Source organism: Astatotilapia calliptera, chromosome 16, assembly GCF_964374335.1.
Source record: "Astatotilapia calliptera chromosome 16, fAstCal68.1, whole genome shotgun sequence".
In the NCBI taxonomy this organism is placed as follows: domain Eukaryota; kingdom Metazoa; phylum Chordata; class Actinopteri; order Cichliformes; family Cichlidae; genus Astatotilapia; species Astatotilapia calliptera.
In genome coordinates, this window is record NC_137437.1 from 23426525 (window position 1) to 23449943 (window position 23419).

Consider the following 23419-nt stretch of genomic DNA (forward strand, 5'->3'; position numbering starts at 1 on the left):
TGTCAAACCTATTTAGTAAAATCTTGCCACAAAAGTGCCTAAGAAAAAAATCTTTAGACAATATTGCTTTGCTACTCGCACTGCTATCCTGCTGGGTTCTCTCTCTCCACAGCTACAGCTGCACCCACATGGAGGTAGTGCATGCCATGTCATGAAAAAAGGTTAAGATGTATCCTATTGCTTCCAACTTTGACTCTCACTGATCATTCCATCCATCTTCTTCCACTTATCCAATTCAGGGTCATGGCAGAGCCTATCCCAGCTGTCACAGGGCAAGAAGCAGGCTACACCCTGGACAGCTCGCCAGTCTGTTCAAGGGCTAACACAGAGACAAAACAACCCTTCACACTTGCAATCACACCTTTTGACAAGTCACAATCACCAATTAACCTAACATGCAGTCATATCTCTAGACTGTGGGAGGATGCCGGAGTACTTTGAGAGAACCCACACAGGGAGAAGGAGAACATGCAAACTCATGTTAACTACGTTAATTCAGAGTCTAGCCATAACCTCACAGATGTGAAAAAGAAATTCAAAAATTGTGATGATATAACTGCAAAAAGACACAGGCACTGTGTCTTAACCTTGCTTTTATATATGACTATAACAAGACAACAACCAGTTGGCAACCAGTTGCGTCAAGTCCTCTGTTGCAAAGAAACGTTGCAGATGAGTTATGCTCACTGGAGCAGACGGAGATCGACTGCAATGTGCAAGCAACCTGTCTGTTAAACCAGACAATTATAACATTTGCCAATCCACCTGTGAGTGATTGCAGTTAGTATGAGTTGGGCCAGGATTCTCTGGAGACAGGTTGCCTCCCACTAAGCGACCTTTGCAATTACCTTAAAAGCAATCGAGGTTGAAGGTGTTTCATGCTCAGTCTGTCAGAGATCAATTAGCTGCTGCAAGTACTTCGAATCGGTCACCAAATGTGCACAAGGAGGAGGTTGCGGTCCTATTTTAATTCTAGTGTGACTGAGCCATTAGCAACATTTCTACTTCTTTGGTTTTCCATTTAATGTCAATGTCAATTTTTAAAGTATGAAAAACACAACTTTCATTATGCACTAAAAGCCTTGTTTGTTTTCTCAATTTGCCATTAACAGTGTATAAGACAGGTTTGAGCATGGTTGATAAATACCTGCCGGTAATTACCTATTCGCTGTGCCTGAGTATAGCGGCGGCTTAAAATTTAACTTGATCTAACGGCACAACTTTATCAACAGAGGTATGCAAACATAGCAGTCAGTGACAGAAATGCACTAAAGCAGGTGAAAGCTTGTGACACTAGTATCAACCAGTCTTACTGTACAAAAGAACGAAGATAAAGCCTGATATTGTCTCACATGGGAATAGGCAACTTCCCTTAGGGGATAGTACAGTTAATCTTACACAATCAAAACATTCACACAGACTCCGCAAACATAAAAGCAAATACTGCCAGCAAGCACCACCTAAATATAAACAGGGACGGCTTTAAATGTTTCCGCTTCAAGCACATGTAAATGTCTTTCACATCATATCAGACAGGTTTGACACAGGTGTTTAATAAAGAGCTGGTACAGTGATGTGTTCTCCCTTTGTCTCATATTTGATGCAGTGTCCACAAGCACTGGTTATTAAATGTTCTGTCCAAACAGTATGTTTAACAGTTCCTATATATGTCAACTATATGTGTGTTTTAAAGGCTTTGGGTATTTTCTCATACACTTTTGTACAACTGACAATTTAGAAGTGATGGCTGCTTTTTTAAGATGCAATTCATAAGTAAAACAACTACGGCATTAATGTGTCAGTAAGTCAATGAATGAATTGACAGAAAATTACTCAACAACCACCTTAACTCATTCACTGCCAGCCATTGGCAGTGAATGAGTTAAACCCATTGACTCATTCACTGCCATTGACGGCTATAGACGTCAATGGCAGTGAATGAGTTAATAAGAAATTTATCATATTAGCAGATATTAGTGGCTATGATATCCCACTGGATAGTAGGGCTGGGCGATATGGCCTAAAATTCATATCGCGATATAATTTGAAGCATGTGCGGTAACGATATATATCGCGATATATTCTTTTCTTCTGTATAACGTATTTTCCACACTATAAGGCACACTTAAAATCCTTTAATTTTCTCAAAAATCGAGAGTGTACCTTATGTATGAATTCTGGTTGTGCAGAGTTTTTGGCTTTCCCCATATTTCAAAAGTGCTTCATCTCTTTGCTATGACTCTCGGCATAATTTGCAGATGATAATGGTTGTAGCCACTGTGATGCTTTTGACCAAAACAGGCGCAGCTTGGTGACATCATCAACATATGCTATCGCGATAGAGCAGTATAGTCAAAATCTCTATCGTTGGCCAAATTTATATCGTTTCTATCGTATATCGTTTATATCGCCCACCCCTACTGGATAGCTCAGCATATTTGGATTTTTTCAGACACCCTTCCTGATTTATGGCCTTTTCAAGTGATTCATATCTACTCCCAGGACATAACCAGCGATCTTTTGCTTGTTAGGTGAGTGTGTAAACCCATACACTATGTATCCATTTAGATCAAATAAATAAAATGTATGACTTAATATAAACCTTTTATCTTTGGGTTTTGAATATTTGCTCACCTTCTGAATACACTTTAAGATGTTCAAAACTACAGTTTGGCTTTCACGATACGACAAAAAGCTGTAATTATGCGACAATGTTTAACAGTGCAACGATATATGTTGGCTATACAGATGCTATTACTTTCTGCTTTATTTGTAACAAAAAAAAAAATACTATTTTGAACATTACAGCAACCATTAGGTTCATATAGATGAAAGTTCCTAATCTATGTCAAGGAATGTTTTGCAGTGTTTTTAATCACATATTGTAAGATTTATTGGTCATCAATAACTTTAACACACATTTACAATATTCTCTTATATTTTAAACACTAAGTAAATAATCTGCAGGTAAAAAATATTGTTACAGCGATATATGCATGATGGTTAAATTCTGTGCTGATGCCAATGTTAAAATTTTGTTAATTTTGTTGTTTCTGTGTAATTTATTTCCTCTTTTGTACAAAAGAAACAAAGAAGCCTTCATTAAGATTAACTGTAAAGTTAACATCAGTGAACATTTAGGCATCACAAAACCAATGTGAAACACGTGGCCGTGATTATACATCAGTGGATCCCTACGAATACTGGTAGCTGTAGGAGTAGTTCAGCACAAACATCATGCGTCTCGGCCTCTCATGAACTCATGTTGGAGAGATTCACTGTACATCACTGAGACAGCCAACACACTGACAGAGCTCATACCTGGCAGCGCAGTGAATCAACCACCCCGCGGCTCTCTCTGCATGCCAACCACATATCCAGCTGACTCAAGACCGCACGCAACATGATAAAACGGACTCCTTTGAAGACTTTAAAGTATGCGTAGAAACCAATTTAAATGTTAAATAATAGCCAACAAAAACAAAAAGGCTCTAATCTGAAATCCCCACATATTCAGACTCTACAGGGAGGAATTGTGAGGTTTCTTGTCTGCTTGTGGACTCATAGTGACAACAACAAACATGGTGATGCAGCTCTTCTCTGCTGGAAGGAAAGGAAGGGCAGGGGGCTGCCTGCCTGTGTGATCCTCTGGCGCTGTGGGTGAGTACAATGGAAAATAGTCCCCATTGCTAATCCATGGCAGGCTAATTACAGCTTTGATCCCCTAAGCGTGTGCATCACTGTTGGTGGGTGGGAAGGAGGCAACACACTACTGGGCTCAATACCGTTATGGCAAAACTGGCTTGGCTCAAAGATGTCTCCATTTACTCACAAACGGTGCAGAGGTGGAACCAATATGCTGTCAAATCTTACATACACTATATTAATACAAAGGTCATAAGAGTCCTTAAACCATCAGCCAATAGTTTTATGAGCATACAATCCTTCATCGAGCAAATCCACCAGCTTCACAATATGATCCAAAGTCACCGACAAGGTTACCATTTACTCCACTGAGCAGCACATGAAACCCAACTCCTGGAGACATGAGACACAGATTAAGTGGGTAACTGGAGTTTCTGTCTAAAATAGGCCGCTGCTCTGATGATAGCCTAGTCCCAAAACACATGGTGGTGGAAATACAGCAAGGCAGGAGGAGGACAGAGGAGGATGAAGGCTGAGGATGAGCAGCAGATAACTTGGAATTATCTAGAGCTTGAGCTCCACACCTTTGCTCATTATGCCATTAGTGTAATGGTGGCTTATTAGCCTAGACCAATATCACTCCAAGCAGTATCCTTTTAATTTACTGTTTGCTGTCTTGAGCCACAGCAAAATGTCAGTATGGAAGAAGGAATGTAAAAAGTAAGACACAAACATGCTTAGCTTTATGATCACTTTGAAAAACCTCCACCATCTCCAGTTCATAACCTGTGCTGTTTTAAAGGAGGTTTTTGTGGGTTTTCAAGTGGCTTGCATTAGTTATCCCACTATCAATCAGGATCCCCCTCCCCATCTCAATGATGGCCATTTGATGTGTATTAATAAAGCATATTTAAATGTAGGTGCAGTTACACTAATACTGCTTGGTTGACACTCAGTTCCAAGGCACTTGGGTCAAAGCATACAAATAGACCTCAGCACCCAGTTTTGTTTTGTTTTTTAAATCCAGCCTTACTTTAGTTTCAGTAATTTTTCCTCATGATCAGCTTATCAGTCATCTATTAAACAGCTTGAACAGCCCTAACCTCCATGAATGATGCTATATCAATAAAGTTTGATTAACTTATTGACTGATTAATTGATTGAGCAGCAGAGGCATGTATTAGGTGAATTAGCACAGCATTGTTTAAGTTATTTGTTCATACCTAAGCCATTCCAGCATATAACTATAGGAATGCATCTATGACGGGACCTGAAATCACCTTGAAGCTGCTGCAAGTTTAAGGTTATTATGGTATAAATGCACACACATAAACAGACTGGCCATGCTAGCGTGTTTCTACACATGGGTTATTTATTCAGAAGCAACGAATCCGCCTTAAAAAAAAAGTTATAAATGCAGTCGAGAGTTTTAAACCTGGGACTTCCGCTTGTTTGTTTGTTTTTTTGGTTTGTTTGTTTTTTATAAAAATATCAAAAATAAAACCGTTTGTTAAAAAAAAATATGCTGCAACGTATTGTGCGATTCAACTACGTATAAATTTATGTTTGTATAAATTGCGGTGGATACATGTAGTTGGCGGGGTAATGTCACAACACAATCACTGTTTAACCTTAAACACTGAAGACACCGTGCAGTCCTAACGGTCACGCAGCTATGTTAGCCAGGTAGTTAACTGCTAGCAAACGGTTGCTCCGACACTGCCACGAAGCCTGAACCTGTACGCCAACGTTAGCTACCTTAGCTCGGCTCGAATGCCGTTAGCACGCCTGTTACAGTCAGCAGCTGTTGGACATCCTCGTTTTTCCATCAGTCGTGACCAGGCCGGGGCTGCTGACTGCTGCCAGCCTGGCTCCAGCCCAGAGCAATCTGCTGTGTGGTCCTTTTCCTAAAAGACACCCCGCAGACGTTGAAGCTTCCTTGCCGCGGTTTTACATCCACATCAACACAACAACTGTGCTGTGATGTTCCAACTCATCAGCAGCAGCAGCCCCGGTCTGCGACTACCTGGAAAATCCTTCCTCTTGTAATAGTAAATTCAATACTCACTCGAACTGAGGCTGGTTATAGTGATGCTACACAGTGGCTCTTTTGGGGAATCGGGAACCGTGTTTGGTCAGAGCGGTCACCCAGGTCGTGTATCTTCCCTTCTTCAAATGGTCCCTCGCTCCGCCAGCAGTACCTCCGTATGATCTCTCCACACTGCAATGATGGTGCTGAGGCACAGCGAGACACGATTGGCCAGGCTGAGCGGAACTCAGTGAGCTTTGGTAAGCAGAAATCTCCGGCGACCTGCAGGGGGAGTAGCAGTGGTGCGTTCATGCCCGTTGGAAAAGTTACAATCAATGGTTTAACACGCTCATATTGCCACAGATAGCCGTTATTTTATTTATTTATTTATTTTTTTAAATGTGTATGATTATCCCTTCAGAGTCTGAAACCCACCATAAGCCACTGAATCTGTTTAAGAAAGAAAAGATAAAAAGATTAAGATAAGAATTTAATATCCCGTTGTTACAGCAGTTAAAAAATTAAACCGAACAAATATATGAGATGTGATATCTTAAATAGCTGAATGGTATGCAGCTCAGTAAAACAATACAGCATGACAAAGCATATATCTAGAGAAGGTAAGACTATTGTGAAATCAGAATAAAGATAAGATAAGATAAGATAAGATAAGATAAGATAGAACTTTATTAATCCCTCGGGTGGGTTCCTCTGGGAAATTCGACTTCCAAAAAAAGCACAGCAACGACCGAAGTTACAGTTACAGAACTGTTATATATATATATATATATATATATATATATATATATATATATACACACACACACACACACACATATATATAAATACAGAGACAAATATAAATAAAATATACAAAGGGGTTAAATAGAATAAATAGGAATAAAAAATAAAAAATAAAAATACAAGTGAATTGCACATTTCAAGTATTGAGTCTATTGCACTGTTGACTATTTACAAAAAGTATTGCACAAGATATTGTACAGTGAGGTGCAGAGGCACTACAGCTTAGTTGTTCCCCCCTCCTTTGTCCTCCTGTTTCCCCTCCCTCTCCCCTCCAGAGAGGAGTTAAACAGTCTGATGGCGTGTGGGACAAAGGAGTTTTTAAGTCTGTTAGTTCTTGTCTTGGGGAGAAGCAACCTGTCACTGAACAGACTCTTCTGATTGTTTATGGCCGTGTGCAGAGGATGCCCAGCATTGTCCATAATGTCCATCAGTTTCTTTAATGTCCTTTTCTCTGCCACTGTCACCAGAGAGTAAATACAGCTTAATAAATGTAGTAAAACCAGCATAGCAAATACATAACTTAAACAAATATTCAGAGCTTTGCTGTTTAATTTTTAATGAAGAATAATTTAAATTACATTAAATTAACTTTAAATTGTTACAATTTAAACATAATGTTACCAGACAATGTATGAATAATAAAGGGACTTATTATAGCATATTTGCCTCTGACACAGATTTGCCTCTGTGCAACAGGGCAAGCATGACTGTTTTGTTCCACAGTATGAGGGTCCACCTACCCCTTGCTGCAACACTCAGTGGGTGAAAGGTGTTAGACAGGAAGCTGTTTCTAAAGAGTTTATTTTTACAGAGTTCAGTCAGGCTTCTGGTTGAACCTCGAGAGATTTTACAGACAGAGAAGCAGGATTATCATCCGTAGTGGTTCAGTGTTTAACGTGAGGCTCAAATCTCTCAGCACACGACTATCCCAGCATGACACAGCATGATACACACAAAATCCAAAGAATGAACTAATGTCACTTTGTTGTGGAAAATGCAGTCATAGGCGTTCAAACGGCCAAAAAGATTATTTGCTAAGGGAAAAAGTCAGGTGATTGCAAATTATGATCCAGTTAAGTGATACATTTATATTTTTTCCAGCTTGTATGAGAAATTTATTTTCTCTCTGGTAAAAACAAAGAAACAATAAAACAAAACAAAAAAATCTATTGCAATGACAAATTCATATAGCACATTTAATTGTATGTAAAAATCAAAATGCTTAACATAGAAGCAAAAACACTTTACAGAGAGTTAAACACAGTTAAATTTAGGCCTGTGAGAAAAAACAAGGTTTTGAGTCTGTTTTTGGATTAGACAGAGTTGTAACTGACCTCAGCACCACAGCTATGCCTGATTTAGACTTCCGCGGGAAATCTGCATCATAACTTACAATGTAACCTCGAAAAGTCCTTTAACCCTTCGCAGCAACCTTCTAAATGACATGAGGTGCACCTCCCAAGACATGTAACCCTACGTTGGGGTCGATGCAGCCGACAACGATTGAGTGGCGTGTGGAAGGTTGCAGCTGACAGTTAAAGGGGGTTTCGTCATAAATTAGACTGTAAACATTTCGCAGAAGTCAACCTTAACTGAAAACACCCTCACCGCATTTAGATCTAATTTTGTAACTGAAGAACTAGGTTCTCTGTGAACCATATTCGTGTCCTGATTATTCCATATTTTTCAGTGCTTTTAAAAAAAATCTGCAGACAGTATATTTTCTTTAGTGGCAGATGTCGAAAGTTTTACATGTGCAGGTCTAGGCACGGTGGCACATACCTCTGCAGTGAAGTATGTAAACAAAAAAAGTACGTCAACAAAATAGCCGCAAAAGAATATATATATATATATATATATATATATATATATATATATATATATATATATATATATATATATATATATATATATAGTTTTAAAGTAGAAAATCCCACACCGTGCAAAGGCAAAACAATAGCAATCTTGCACAATTTTGCAAGGTGCAAAACGTCCTACCCTAAGTAGTTTATGTACATTTCTGCTGTCACAGAGTAATTCCAGCACAAATTTAAGTAGGTATGACGGTCTGCCACTTAACTTTGCCCATCACATTATCACTAAATCTTAGCTGTTAAAATATGCTTCTAGCTGAGATTAACAAAGGTAGGACGATTTGCCACTAAATTTTAGCTGTTAGTATGCTTGTAGGTCACACTCACAAAGGTAGGATGGTTTGGCACTTAATTTTACCCGTCAGAGTATTTTTCTGGCTAATATTCACAAAAGTAGGACGGTTCGCTACTTCATTTCGTGTTGGGCGCATGCGCAGAAACAATGGGTAGTGTCACTACCCGATCCGTACCGGAAACCCGATCGGTACCCCGCATGCGCAAATCTTACGTCACTTCCTCTCTTTGCGACATTCAATATATTTGAATGATGCGGTTAGCGCCCAGTTAGCTCCTAGCATTTCTCAACAGCTTCTCAAAAATTGGTGGTCTTAACTTTCTTTTGCTTTGTAATTACAATATCGATAAAATCCCTTTAAAACTATCCAACTTTCATAAACAAATGCTTCTTTCCTGGTCATTGATTTATAAACACAATTTTTCTCCACATAGATACTATATTTGGAACAATAGAGACATTTTATACAAACATAAATCTGTGTTTTTAAGTAATTGGTTTGATAATGGGATTCATCGTGTTGCACAACTTATAAATCCAGCTGGAGGTTTACTCTCTTACTCAGAATTTTTGAATACATATGGTCTTCCTGTTCCACCAAAGGAATATGCCATAGTGTTTGATGCTATCCCTGCTGGGGTCTTAATGTTGTTTAGAAATCTTGTTAGTGATTTGACCCCTTTACCACTGGATCCTGCTGTTACTTATGTCGGTCAGGTGTGTTTCCCTTCTGTAAGGAGGAAAAACAACCGTGAAATACGAACTCTGTTTCAAAAAGACAGAACTTGTGTCCCAACGGCTGTCGCCTACTGGAATAACTTATACCAGGACTTGGAATGGGAGAAGATTTGGACCTTACCGTCGAAATTTCTATTAAATAACAAAGTAAAGGAAATATCTTTTAAAGTTATTCATCGTTTTTACCCAACTAGGTCTTTTCTTGTACGTTATAAAAAGGACATTGATGTTAACTGTACATTTTGTAGTTGTGTGAAGGAAGATATTTCTCATTTATTTTGGTCATGCTTATACACGAATCTTTTCTGGCAAGAATTTTGTGTTTTTGTTGTTTCCTTTATCCTTTCTGAGTTCTCTCTTTGTTACGAGAAAATATTGTTTGGTTTCTTTAAGTACCCCATGCACAGGGCAAACGAATTTTATTTGATTAACTTATTGATATTATTGGCCAAATTTCATATACATAAGTCGAAATTTTCTAACGCAAAACCATCCTTTCGGTGCTTTTTAAATGAAACCAAACAATATGTTAAAACCATACAACATTCTCAAAATCAAAAAGCTGTCAAAACCATAAACCTATGTTCCCTGTTCAATATCATGTGATTCTATAATAGACTGTGTCTATTTTGCTTTTTTATACGAACCCCCTGACATTGTGTTTGCTATTTTGTATTTGTATATCTGTATTTTGTGCTTTTTCAATTTAAAAAAAAAAAAAAAAAAAAAAAAGGATGGATTCCCTGAACACCTCTCGTGCTTCCGCCATGACTTCATTTGTGGGTGTGGTCTGCTATTTTTCTTTGCTTTCGCTTTACGTTGGATTAGACAGAGTGCGTTGCGCAGTTTTTGTAAAAGGACAGAATCAGGAATTACTTATATGGTATTGCTTGTTAAGCGGATCCTCGCTTGTTTCGTTTTAAGTTGGGGAGTATTTGGTAAATCCCCTTCCTCGCGTTTTTAGGCGGTGCGTCATTCTATAGTTTTCCTTCTTCTGCTTTGCTACGTGTTTGTTGCAGGACTCTTTTCGGTAAGGTCTCTCTATAATTTAATAACTATCCATTAGCAATGACTTATTATATTTTCACGACTTTTTGTGGATCTTAACATTGTGATTATTGTGACCCACAGGCTTTGACTATAATTCTTTATTAAGGGCTCATCTCCTCTTAAAGTTTTACCAAAGTCCACATGGCTGTTCCGGATCAATTTCAGCTACTTGCTATAAATGAAATCGCGGAAGCTCTCAGCAGCAATGAACGCAGTAGGCTCTTCTATTTATGTGAAAGCTTGGACACGGACCACAGTGTAGCTTGTATGAAGGAGATGCTCAGATCAAAAGTGACGCAGCATCAAAACGCTCACCTGTTTCTGGCAGAGCTCATGTGGCGTTTGGGGCGTTTGGATATCCTAAGGAAGGTGTGTAAAGTCAACAGGGATGACTTGGAGAGGACCAGACAAATGGTCCCACGTTTCAGGTAAGACATCCTTTAAGATGAGCTGATGAATTGTAAAGATTTGAAGAATCGAAGTTAACAGTGTTTGTTCCACTTACTGCAGAGTATTGATGACAGAACTAAGTGAGGAGCTGGACACTGAAGATTTGGACAGTATTAAATTCCTGTTAAGCTGCAAATTATCTCGTGAAAAGCTTGAGAAGACAAAGGTAAAAACAACAACAAAAACCCCAAATGAATGAGACATGATCTTGTTTTCACTCATTTTCAAATTTATGTGGGTGGGGATTTATTACTAACAGCATTAACATGGTAATTTTAATGTAATTTAAATTATTATTAACATGGTGCAGTCAACGATGGGACCCCCCCCCAAAAAAAAAAAAAAAAAAAATTAAGTAATTAATTAATTAAAAAAAAACAAAAACATTTTAGACATTTTTGCCATTTCTTTTGTGTTACAGAGTTTTCTGGATATCATTGTTGAACTTGAAAAGCTGGATTCAGTCTCTCCAGAAAGACTTGACTTCGTAGAGGACTGCTTGACAAACATTGGCAGGATCGATCTAGTCAAAAAACTGACCACTTACAAGAATTCAGGTCAGTCTGTGTTTCCCTTTTCGCTTTATATACCGAAGGGCTTGAAATAGCATCGCCACGAGAAAGGTTTGTAACAGTTATGCAGTGAGAAGTGGGAAACACTTCCCTACTAGTTACACAGAACTGGGTTAAGTTTTATGTTCCTCATCAGTATAGCATACCCGAAACTATCGATACTCACAATCACTCATAATTAATGCAAATATCTATTTCAGTATTTCAGAAACTGCTGATCTACTTGGATTTTCCCACGCCACCATCTCTAGGGTTTACAGAAAACGAAACAAAAACAAGAACTTATCCAGTGGGCGAAAATGCCATGTTGATCTCAGAGGTCAGAGGACAAGGGTCAGACTGCTTCAAGCTGATAGGAAGGCAACAGTAACCCAAATAACTACTCGTTACAACCAAGGTACCCAGATGAGCTCTGAATGCGCAACAGGTTGAAGCTTGAAGGAGATGGGCAACAGCAGCAGAACACCACACCAGGTGATTTCCATGGGTTCGCCAAAATTGGACGACAGACGATCAGAAAAATGTGGTCTGGTCTGCCGAGTTTCACTTTCTGATGGTTCAGATGGTAGGGTCAAAATTTGGCTTAAATAATAAAAAAGCATGGATTTGGATCAATTGTGCTTTGCATTAATGGTTCGTGCTGTTGTTGGTGGTGGTGTAATGGTGTGGGAGATATTTTATTGGCACCACAGCCTACCTGAGTATTGTTGCGGATCATGTCCATCCCTTTATGACCACAGTGTGCCCATCTTCTGATGGCTGCTTCCAACAGGATAACGCGCCACACGACAAAGCTCGCATCGTCTCATACTGGTTTCTTGAACATGACGATGAGTTCACTGCAATCAAATGGCCCCCACAGTCACCAGATCTCAGTCTGATAGAGCACCTCTGGGATGTGGTTGAACGGGAGATTTTCCACATTGATGCTTAGCAGCAAAGTGTGACGCTATCACGTTGTCATGGACCAAAATCTCTGAGGAATGTTTTTCCTTCACCTTGTTGAATCTATGCCAATGAGAAGAATGGAGGCAGTTCTGAAAGCAAAAAGGCATCCTACCCAGTATTAGCAAGATGTACCTAATGATGTGGCTGGTGAGTGTAGTAAGCAAAGAATAGGAAGTTTATTACATTTTCCTCACCAAAAACTCAGTATTAAGGGTAAACACCTTTTTTTAGTTTGTGACGACCTGTTCTGAATGTAGCCTTCCTTTGGCCCTTGTTCACCTGGGACTGGAACCCTTGACCCAAAACTGGATAAACAGCTAATAACATGAATGGATGGATGGACTTTTTTTGTGACTGTGCTCTGTTATAATGTTCAACAACTTTGACGCAAAAGTTAAAAGATTATGATCATGAAAAAATGACATCCAAATGCATTTCAGTTTTATTTAACCCCTGCAACCACAGCAGTAGGGTAGATTCAATTTTCAGTACTAATTTAATGCTGTTTATTTAACGTGTTGGCTTGTTTCAAATGTAATAGGATAATTTTTCTTTAAACAGCGACAACAATAGAACAGCAAACACCGAGACATTATGTATGTATATATGCCTGTCTTTTACAGCTGGGGCACCTGAACAGCAGCGAAATTTGTCTCTGCAGCAACCCCGTAGAATTTCTGTGAGTGAGACACTTTGCAGATGTTAGTTCACATTTCCCATAATGTTTTCTCCACTAAAACCATAAAAATATCTCCTCTTTTGTTTCCTCTACAGCATGTTACACAAGAGCGCCGCATTGGTAAGTCTAGCAAAATACCACAGATGTGTAGCCTAAGACTATATTTTTAATCAAAATACCTTTTCATCCCCATGAGACTGATATCTAGTCTCACAGGGGCTTTACAGCTGGAAACCCCCTGTTGGCCCTGGTGTTTACTTTCTTCTTCTGTTAACCATATCACTCTTTGTTTGCAGTAGGAGTGAGCCCACGATCAGGTGCCTGCCTAGAGCCGAGCTCTGAGGTGAGGATTCCCCTCCTTCTCTGAGTATTTTGATTATATTTTCAAGTGTTGAATGACTCAGTTGCATTTACGACATTTCCCCACAATCTCATTTGAATTTCAGAGTCAGCCAGATTGCTATAAATTTAACACTAATCCCAGAGGACACTGTGTGATCATAGACTGCGTGGGTAATGATGGAGGTGAGACACAAAGCACTTTGTACTTTTCTACTTAAACGGAAGTACCAAAATCACAGCGTAGAAATCCTTAATTAGAGGTATAGTCGTGCATTTATAATCCTGCTGGGGGAGAAAAATAAAAGGATGATCACCACATGCTGTAGTAGGTTTTAAAGCTGATGCATCATTGTGTACGCCGGATAAACCTACAGTTATACGCTTATCTGTATTCGATGTATTATTGGGTAGTTTCCAAACGAGGGACCAGCCCCATCCTAGAAAAATTCTTAATGGGAGAAGAACAAGAAAACTATTGTGCTACTCAGATTTGTATTTCTTTGGGAATTTCTTTTATGTCTGCAGCTTTCGTGAAAAGGGAAGCTCATTTTACTTATTTGTGGTTTATTAACAGTTGTCAAAATGTAGCTATTTTAGAAGGCAGGGGAAATTCAAAGGCTGTGAGCTTCTGAAAGAAAGAGCAATGTGTTGTATTTTATAAGCCTAACGTGTGTTTTATTGTAGCAGTATAATTATAAAAAGTCTGTTGTAACTACAGCTGAAACATAAATTTAGTGTAATTCAAAAACAAACAGTGTAGCACAGTAGCTCAAATTTAATTAAAAGTGCCTTACAGCTGCATATAACTGCGTAACAGGTTTTTACGTAGCAAGTTTTTGCTGTTAAAATGTGCATTTTAATCATTGTATTAAGATCATAAATGTTCACCTACCCTTTCAGTAGTTTTGGTTGCCACTGATCTGTGTTTTAAAAATGTAAAGCTACATTTGTCTTTTTAAATTATTGTCAAGGTGATGCTTAAATTCTCGTTTCATCTTTGCTCACTCCTTCAGAAAAATTGGAACAAACATTTAAGGCGCTTCGCTTCAGCGTGAATCTCCACCAGTATCTGAGTTCTGATGAGGTGTTTTCAGCTCTCGAAAATATTCTCGATAAGATGGAGAAACTCAGAAATGATAGCTTTGTGTGCTGCATCATTAGCCGTGGCACAGAAAGTCAACTTTTGGGCACAGATTCGACTGGCAATGGATTTTCTATCAACGAGGTCAGGCGTCTTTTCAATGCTAACAGATGCCCGTTGTTGGCGGGCAAGCCCAAACTTTTCTTCATCCAGAGATACAACGTACCTAAGTTGTCCCTGCGCCCCAGGATGAACCCGGACGATGGGCACCTCGAGACAGATGGCTGTGATGGGGCTGTCACAGCAGCTATTCCTATGGATGCAGATGTGTTCTGGAGTCACTGCTGGACAGATGAGTGTCAGCTGGAAGAAGAGGAACATAGCTCTGTGTATGTGAAGGCTCTGACAAATGCTTTAAACAAAGCCCAAAACAGGTATAAACACTATTTAACTTTACCTCATCATCATGGAAGTTTTCTTATAAGTTTCTTATAAGCTAAACTGTTATTTGTTTGTGCTCTTACAGGAAAATTAAGATTGATGATATTCAAATGGAGGTGAACAACGTCATCTTTGAACACAGCAGAAGTAATCCTCAAGCCAGCTACCACCTTGATGTAAAACACACCCTGAGGAGAGATCTGTACTTACAATAAAGAATTTATTTACTTTTTATTTGCTAAACACCGTGAAGTATCTGGCACCAGTACTGGTGTTACAGATAGGCCTTAGAGTCACTGTGCCTCCTCAGCTGAATTGTGCTGATACCCTTATGTAACTAGATGTTAAATTCAGTTAGTGTGGGGATGAAAAAGTTAAACAGCCACACTGATAATTAGTTAAGGCAGCTCGAACTCAAGTTAATTATTTGCTTAGCAGTAACTTAGTGCTTTTGCAGCACTGAGGCCACCGACTTTGGAGCGGAGGCACCTGTTCAGGTCCTGTTTCCTTGTGATAAAAAAAATAGGACATTCATCAGCTTGCGCAGCTAAACTATACTTGTGGACTTCTTAATCTTTGAATGCAGGTGTCTCCATCCCAATGCCCCGGGTCTCCATAATCATGCACCTAGCCGTGAAGTCTGCCCTTACAAACATTTGTGGAAAAAATGGGCCATTCTAAAGAGCTCAATGGTACGATTGGAAATGAAATTTTTAGGGACCAAAGCAGCTAAGCCATGCAGCGGCTGATCGGCTAAAGTCGTAGAGTGCAGTCGGGCTGAGGTATATAGTGCGTTAGAGTCACTACCACACTGCTGACTCATTAACTGCAGAGCTCATCGGGGATTAACTTCACAAACATAGCAGACATAGTTTGCTTTGAGAACACAATCAATTACACATAAATGACAGCATGAAGGCTTCTCTGTCTTTTTATTTCTGTTTTTCGCTTTATTTTATTTCATTTTTTTTTGTAGCAAATGAGTCAAATGGCCCTCAATCAAGTTTGTTGCCCTTCCAGTTGTATACTACAGCTGACAGTGTCAGACACACAAGTATTGATGCAGCTCAGAACTTGCTCAAGAAGAACGTTTTTTATTGCGTATATAGTGACACCTAATGGTCATATGTAGTCATGACATGTTATAGTTGGAGGTAAAAACTGAAAACTTTAAATGTGTATTTATTGTTATTATTAACTTTAATTTTCACCCAGCGTGTTGGTGCATGTTTAATAATATATGTTGTGTTTCAACAGATTTATAATTTTAGCAGATAAATCAACTACAACAGTTCCCAACGTTAACTCCACAGGCAGCAACATTTTAAAACGTAACGGTTTACCAAACAGGACGCCCAGTCATCTGGACTGTGATGAAAGTTACAGTGTATGGGGGGAAAGCAAAAAAAAGTAGGCTTAAATCTTAAAGATGACTTGCAATATTTATTTATACTCCACACTGTACATTTGTGCATTTGTAACATTTTTTTTTGTCTTGTTGAAAACAATCTGAGCTAATTTGTACTTTAAATTATTATTTTTAAAATGTATGCAGAAACCTTGAAAATTTCTCTTAATGAAGGAAACACTATCATGCTTTTTTTAAGTACTTATATATATTTATGTATATGTAAATAGAATTCCTTCTAATTCATGTTGTAATTTAACCCACTACTGTAGTTTGTTTTTGTCACCATGTAAGTACATTACAGTTTTTCGTTTGTTTTAAAATATGTATCTATGTTAGTGTGCTGCAGTGCAATTGGAAGGATGCTAACATAGTTGATACAAATTTAACATTTCATACAAAGATTTTTGTATGAATTGAAATGTTAAATTTGACATCCATAAGCTATTTTTCGCCTTTAATAAAAGTTAATTGTGTTGTATTTAATATTGCATCTGAAAAAACATGTTTGCATAGTCTATATGTGTTTTTTACTTTTATTTTTAACATTTTCTATCATATTATGACATGTTGTATTACAAAAAGGTTAAAAGAAAAATTAAAATAATGACTGGTACAATGGTTAGATTTGAGCATCACTTGACCTTTTAGAAGTTCAACTCACCGAGGCCATGTAGTATTTTATTTCCCAAGAAACTCTGGAATCACAGAAAAGCAGTGACATCACATGTTATGTAAATGTAAATGCCCATGCCTCCACTTTGAACAAAGAGTTCTGCAAATAAAATAAATAGTCTACAAATCCAACCTTAAAGACCCCTCATTACGCTTTTTAAAGATTCTGCGCACAATTGCCATCAATGTGAAATTAACGCGTAATTATTTTTCTCTTTATGACATATGTTGACCTCTTTTTCACAGACACTGTGGTACTGTCCACTTTAGAACCTGCTGGGAGCATCAAAGTTGGATCCACTGGTCTCAGTAACGCTGACAGGCACTTCTGCAAGAAAATCACAAACCATGTGCAGCTGCACACTGCAGATTCTGTCTTCCAATATCAGTTATGCTACATGTAAAAAATGAAAGTATACATAAATATAATGAAATATGCTGTGGTTCTGTAAAGGCGAAGTACAGCAGTACGAAGTGAAGCTCTGGAAGCAGGACTAGGTTTGATGATGCTGACCTCTCCAGGCTTCCAGCCTTGAGTGCTGCCATATGAACTTTATTTACTGGAATAGTATGAAAAACGCTATGAAGCAATGATGAAACATTTTCTAGTTTAACAAACTATTTTTTTAAAAATTAATTAAATATACTTTGAATGTCTATATGTGAATGTACAGAGGTATTTGAAGGTAAATGTACATATATGCACACAGGCACACAGAGAGAAAGACTACATACATAAATATTGTAGTATAAATATAAAACAATGGAACACCGATTATGTAGGTCTGTGAGTGTAATGGTGTCTGTGGCTGTGGTACAGGTATGTTTAACTGTATATCTTTGTTGTATGCATATGAATGTGCAGGCATGAATGCACCTGTATGCGTATAGAAGCCATTGGCTGGCCATTTAAAAATGAGAGGAATGTTGCTGTCATAAGAAAGGAAGGAGAGATAAGATCATATAAGGTTATACTTCTTCCTGCTTCCTTTAGAGCCTAAAATGTCAGTTGGTTATACACAGACGAATAATATACAGTGTGTTTTGTTTTATTAAATGTCCACATCTATCTATATGTTACCTTATAATGCTTTATATGCCTTATAATATAATGCTTCTATAGCTGAAAGCCCACTTGAACCGCCAGTGATTTATTTCAAGAATTCCACTCCAGCTTCCACTTTTAGCTCAGTGCATTTCTAAGTGTAACATTTACATTTCTTTAAGCGCTTGAACTTTAATCTTTAAGCTCAGACACTTAAATCAAAACTTCAGCTCCCTTCAGCACGTGTTCCACCTCTTCACAAAGCTTCATCAAAATTAGCTGTTTTTTTGTTTGTTTTTTTATGTATGAAAAGAAAGACAACGTACGGAAATGAAACACAGTACAAAAGAAATCCAGTAAAGGTAAAGGTCATAATGTGTGCCACGAAACCGCTGGGTGACAGCAGGAGGCAGGCGAGCTGTACGCGGAGGAGCAGGCGGCGCACAAACATGCACCGTGCAAGCGCACGAGTGGGGGCCTCGTGAACGCGCACGGTTGGGGCTGCTGTTGCTATGATGCAATGGCGACTGCGCCGTGGGAAGCGAGCGAGGAGTTGAATGAGTTCCCTCCACAGTTGAGGGCAGGCAGCCGCCGACAGTGCCGAGGAGGGACAGACTAGAGGCTGGGAGACGCTGGCAAGGCCCTGTCCCAACACCCTACATGGAAACACGGATCCAGGTGTGTCTGCTAGCCCCGCAGCTAGCCGTGTCATGACGTTTGGAGACATTTCTCACACATCTGTGCGACGTTGCAGCCACACGGGAGAGGAGGCACCAACACCCTATTTGCTCTGAGCCTGAACCAAGTGAGGTGAGGAGGGGCTGTTGTTGTTTCATTGATAATCTTCTGGGCTTGGTCGCATTGTCCTCTCCTCACCGGGCACCAGTGGATCCGTTCGTCCTTCGTGCTGGACCACCATGGCTGAGAGGAGCTCCACCGGGCTGCTGACGATGATGTTAGAGCCCACGCCGGCTCTCGCTATGACCCTGCCTGCTGAGGTCCGGGAGAAGCTGGCGGAGCTGGAACTGGAGCTGTCGGAGGGTAAGTTGCCAACAACATGTACACAAACTAGCACAGCGAGTGGCCCGGAGCGCGCTTTACGCATTATCCACGCGTGTGACAGCAATCAGAACCACCGCCCTTTTATCTGGGTTTTGTACTCGTGTTTGAAAATATGCCAGCATCACCAGAAAAAAACAATCCAAGGAATCTTGCATCAAACTGAACTTCTGCCTTAGTTTGGCTGGTGACTACTGCTCAGGGACGGGTCACATTAAACCAGACCAGACAGCGTTTTGTTTCCCTAATAATGAAGGCAGTGCCGAAGTTTTTAAATACCACACAGTTACGACTCCAAGTATTTGATCGGGTGGCTCTGTCCTAACAGATGCACCGACACACCCATGATACTGATATGTGAGAGCATAACACCAAAGGGTCTGAGGAAAGATTTGAAAAGGTGTAGAAAAAGTAAGTTACAAAGTCAGAGGCCTCACTTAACACCCTGACCCTAACAAGCTGGCCAATTTATTCAAATATGTGCCAATAAGTGTAATGAAGGGGAAAAGTAAGCATGTGGGTGATTTTGTTTTGTGGATATTGCTCCTTGTTCATTTGCTTGTTTGTTTTATTACTGTGCTTAAGTCGCACTTGTAGGCGTGTCTTCTGTTTGACGCTATATTAGTTCTTAATTATAAACCCAAGCAAAGAAAAAGTTAGAACAAGCTGAAATCTCATCATTTGCTCAATTATTTTGGTTTTATATTTTACTTTTAGGTGATTTTTTTTTTTATGAATCTTTTTTGTTTTTTAATCTTTTAGACCAATCATGATGGTTTTCGGTCTTTGTTGGTTGCTTGCAAATACTTATAAAAGTTAAGGTTTCTGCAGCACAGACTGTAACAGTTATAATAGTCTCCAATAAGAAGGTAGTAATGAGTTTTTATTGGCGGTTATATCCATAAAAATTTAATTTCACTACTAGTGAAGCGAGTTAAAGAAATTTTAAATGTTGCAGCTTGAAATTCGCTTGATATTTTCTGTAAACAGCTCCTAAACTTCCTCATATTTGGTGATCATTACACTGAAGCATTGGCACGTAGCTCGGCACGGAGTAAATAAAGATGGGCTTATATTCATGTGCAGTGCTTTTGATGAAAAAGACTCTTGTTCTCACCAGCAGTTTCCATTGTTTCCTGTTAATTCAATGAGACTCATTGTTGAACTCCACTTCTTTATTTCTCACGTGGCGAAATTAGCCGAGCTGCAGCAAAGTCTGACTAATTAATGACCTACTTCAAGTCTGATTAGATTTGGAATTTGACCCCAGGGTGGGACCTCTTTTCCCATCAACTCTGGAGAAGATGTTAACTCTATAAACTTGAAAAAAAAAATGGCGTGAAGTAAAAGAAAACCCACTGATCAGAAAGTCAAAAGTCAAAATCTGGACTGAGTCTTCTCTTCCTGTGTGTCGTGCAGCAGCATCACGCCGGGTTCAGGAGTACACCCGAGGTGCATGCTTTGATAAGCACATTAACTGCGACCCAAACCCTCTAATGGGATAGACATGTTTTCAGGAGCAGCCACCAAACTAATCTATATCTGTCCAGTTTCCTCTTCCTGCTCTCCAAATGTCACATCCTGCCATGTTGAAGCTCTGATAGCTCTATCTCCTCTAGCTTCTCTTCCACTGATACACGCTGTTGTCTCTCCTGCTCCCCCCACCCGCTCGGTCTCACTTTCTCTCCTCACCTCTGTATTTTCTCTATTTTCTCTCACATCAAAGAAAAGGGAATGTCATTTATTTTCCCCTTCTCTCTGCATATCCCTGTGTGCTGCTGTGAACTTTTCACCTTGTGATGTTGCTCCTCAGTCACCTCCCCTCTGCCATCCTGGCCCAGGGCTCAGTAAATGACTCATTTTATGAGAAGTAGATGAGAACTTGAGAGTCGCACAGGTTTTCTATCCTGTTCATTGAGCTCTTCTCTCTGGGACTTCACATGAGGCACGTCTATGTCTGTTGGCGAGACGCATCTTGATGTTTTGTTTTGTTTTTTTTTACCATGCACGAGAGTGCCAACAGTTGTGTGTGTCCTTGTGAGGGAGAGGGAGCACTAGCATTGTATAATTCATGAAGCTGAATAGATGCGTCATGTATGTTTTCTTAAGCAGTTTGTCTGCAGCTAGCTGTTTGGATAGCATGAGATGATATTCCAGTGTCAGCATCTTAGGCCTGCTGATGTGTGAAATAAACAATCTGTGCACTCTGATTGAGCTTATAATAAAAACTGTTTTCTCCAGAGATGCATTGATTCTCGTATTTTCAAATCTTGTATTTGGATCACAGTGAGTACGTGTTCAGAAATGCTTGATTTCACTCTGCTGGTGTCCTCAGCCGATTTTGTTTTTCATGGAAAATGTCGCCTAAGTAACTCTTTCTCTGTCCCTTTAATATTGCGAATATGCAGCGTACTTCAGCGATGTTTCCTTATTCAAAAGGCCCATATATTTTAATAATTGGAAAATGCTCTGCAGTGCAGACTTGAGGCTTCTCCGCTGGAGCAGGATAAGTGAACACACTGACTTACTTAAACTCTGGATAAAATGTGAAAGTGGTTTAAAGTCAGTAAAAGTGCGATTCTTAGCATTCCTCCATGAAATTCATGACTAAACCAGTGACATTCAAAGCTTAAAGCATCTCCAGCAATATAGCTACTGGTAGCCAGATGTTGGTGCTTTAAAGCCAGATCCATTCTGGTTGCTGCTATTTCTGCTCTTTCTCTCATGTAGACCTCAGACAGATACACGGGAGTCACATCTGGATATTTTCCACAGTTGTTCTATCACAAGTGTGGCAACAGCAGGGAATAGTCTGATCTTGACGTGTTTTTGAGGGAGCTGCCCGGTTAGAGTGCAGGGGAGGCATCATACACGGCGCCCACACGCTTGCTGTCTATATAACAGAACGCTTACCCCTTCCTTTCTCATGTGGGCTCTTTTGCCTATCACAGAATTCGTAGCAGCGAGAGAAGTTCAGCTAATGTGTTCTCTGAAAAGTTCAGGCTTCATTGCGTGTGTGAAAACGGCTCTACAGAGATAAGTGTGGTGTCATCAGACTTACCAACTTTCATCAAACTTGCAGTACGAAGCTGATTGAGAAACTGTGTTTTGTTTTCGGCCTTCAGTCTTTATGTAGGCTGGCTTTGTGAGACACGTAGCTTTTTCAAAAGTGCTGCTTCTCCTCCCACCAAATTCTACACATCATTAAAACGGACCTGTGTTGTTTCTCTGCTGACCTGGATGCAGATCAGTGGCCAAGAGATGGTGCTTAAAGGAGGGCAAGAAGACGAATGATCCCCATTATCTCCTGCAGGGAGGAAAGAGGGAGAAAGACGTGTCTGCTGAGTAATTCATAGGGTCACTCTATCATTCCCTGCTTTTCTGCCCTCCTCCTCTCTTTGCTCTCTAAACCCTCTGATTACGAAGTCTTTTTTAGTCCAGTGCTTGCTGGTGTTTGCTGGGAAACTGCCAAACTCTTGGTTGGTCATTGTGCTTTCCTTGCCTGCTCCCTTTCAGTAAACATTTACAGACGTGCGTGGCAAGTTTTGCTGGTAGTTTAAATGTCGTCTCGCTTCTTTTATAAGTGTTTAGACTCATTGAAACCTTTGTAGAAGTTTTGAGGTGTTTGGAAGATCCAGCAGCACAAGTGTGGCTAATGCTTTCTGCAAACACAATTTTAAAAAAGTGCTTATCACAGTTCAGCAAGCCATGGTTTTCTTTTAATTTGTTCTACTTTTTTACCTATATTCTAGTTTCAGTCGCTGTCCTGACCCAATTACCCCTGAAGATCATTAAAGATTAACGATTTATCCAGTCATTTAGATAAGAGGAAACTTTAGTCTCGCAGGTAAAGAGGTGATCAGGCACTGCCCTGTCAAGTAGTAAAGAAGTAATGAGATGGTGACGATTAAGCTCACACTTGCCTGTCAACCAATGGCACAAGCAAAGGCTTGCTGGTGTAATGACGAGTTGTTTGCATCTAATCGCTGCTAATGGATAAAAACCTTTACTTTGTCACCATTCCCTCCCTCAAAATATGCCTTAATGAAAGGCTGCACAATTAATCAATTTCAATTTTGCATCTCTACAGTCTCATTTTTACCTGACAATTCTGCCACTTGTGCTGCAGAGCGGGGATGCACTGCGTCAAAACAAGCAGCAGTAAATTCTCCCTAAACAGTAATGGCAAGACCGCATTACAGCACTTGACAGAGTGGAAACGGCCAGAGAGGACAGAGACGAAACAAATGTGTCTGCGATGGAGAACAAAACGAGCCACAGAAA

At 39.6% G+C, this 23419-nt stretch overlaps 3 protein-coding genes across 16 annotated transcripts in view; 2 read left to right on the forward strand and 1 right to left on the reverse strand.

Annotated features, from left to right (window-relative positions):
- LOC113007398 (hyccin 2) overlaps nt 1-5851 on the reverse strand; it is a 49891-nt gene extending 44040 nt beyond the window's left edge. For 4 of the 5 annotated variants that reach the window (XM_026143924.2, XM_026143922.2, XM_026143923.2 and 1 more), the window contains exon 1: nt 5714-5851. The gene's annotated coding sequence lies outside the window, so the exon portion shown is untranslated. Of the gene's footprint in view, nt 1-5403; nt 5553-5713 lie in introns of all 5 variants that reach the window. The other variant, XM_026143921.2, reaches the window with a different exon arrangement.
- Nucleotides 5801-17163, forward strand: LOC113007399 (CASP8 and FADD-like apoptosis regulator). Of its 3 annotated transcripts, none has more exons than XM_026143929.2 (10): nt 5801-5934; nt 10764-10863; nt 10946-11051; nt 11307-11442; nt 13029-13084; nt 13180-13204; nt 13381-13427; nt 13531-13609; nt 14440-14941; nt 15034-17163. In XM_026143929.2, exons 1-10 carry the CDS (start codon nt 5853-5855, stop codon nt 15161-15163), a joined length of 1263 nt encoding a protein of 420 aa, XP_025999714.2. In that variant the 5' UTR covers nt 5801-5852; the 3' UTR covers nt 15164-17163. The 3 variants fall into 3 exon arrangements, with proteins under 3 accessions (XP_025999714.2, XP_025999713.2, XP_025999711.2); XM_026143928.2 differs by lacking the exon at nt 5801-5934 and adding an exon at nt 9348-10415 and having other exon boundaries at nt 10517-10863; nt 13384-13427; XM_026143926.2 differs by lacking the exon at nt 5801-5934 and adding an exon at nt 9350-10415 and having other exon boundaries at nt 10517-10863.
- A 151-nt stretch (nt 17164-17314) lies between these two features.
- Nucleotides 17315-23419, forward strand: part of dip2a (DIP2 acetate--CoA ligase A) — a 92030-nt gene continuing 85925 nt past the window's right edge. For all 8 annotated transcript variants that reach the window (XM_080290894.1, XM_080290896.1, XM_080290895.1 and 5 more), the window contains exon 1: nt 17315-19117. In XM_080290894.1, coding sequence (XP_080147020.1) covers nt 18994-19117 — 124 coding nt within the window. In that variant the 5' untranslated portion in view covers nt 17315-18993. The remainder of the gene's footprint in view (nt 19118-23419) is intronic.

What these genes read in the sequence shown, in the direction of transcription:
- LOC113007399 (XM_026143926.2), top strand. Translation starts at nt 10,577, where the DNA reads ATGGCTGTTCCGGATCAATTTCAGCTACTTGCTATAAATGAAATCGCG. An exon ending in GACCACTTACAAGAATTCAG is followed by an intron (nt 11,443 to 13,028) that starts GTCAGTCTGTGT and finishes TGTCTTTTACAG; the next exon opens with CTGGGGCACCTGAACAGCAG. An exon ending in GCCTAGAGCCGAGCTCTGAG is followed by an intron (nt 13,428 to 13,530) that starts GTGAGGATTCCC and finishes TTTGAATTTCAG; the next exon opens with AGTCAGCCAGATTGCTATAA.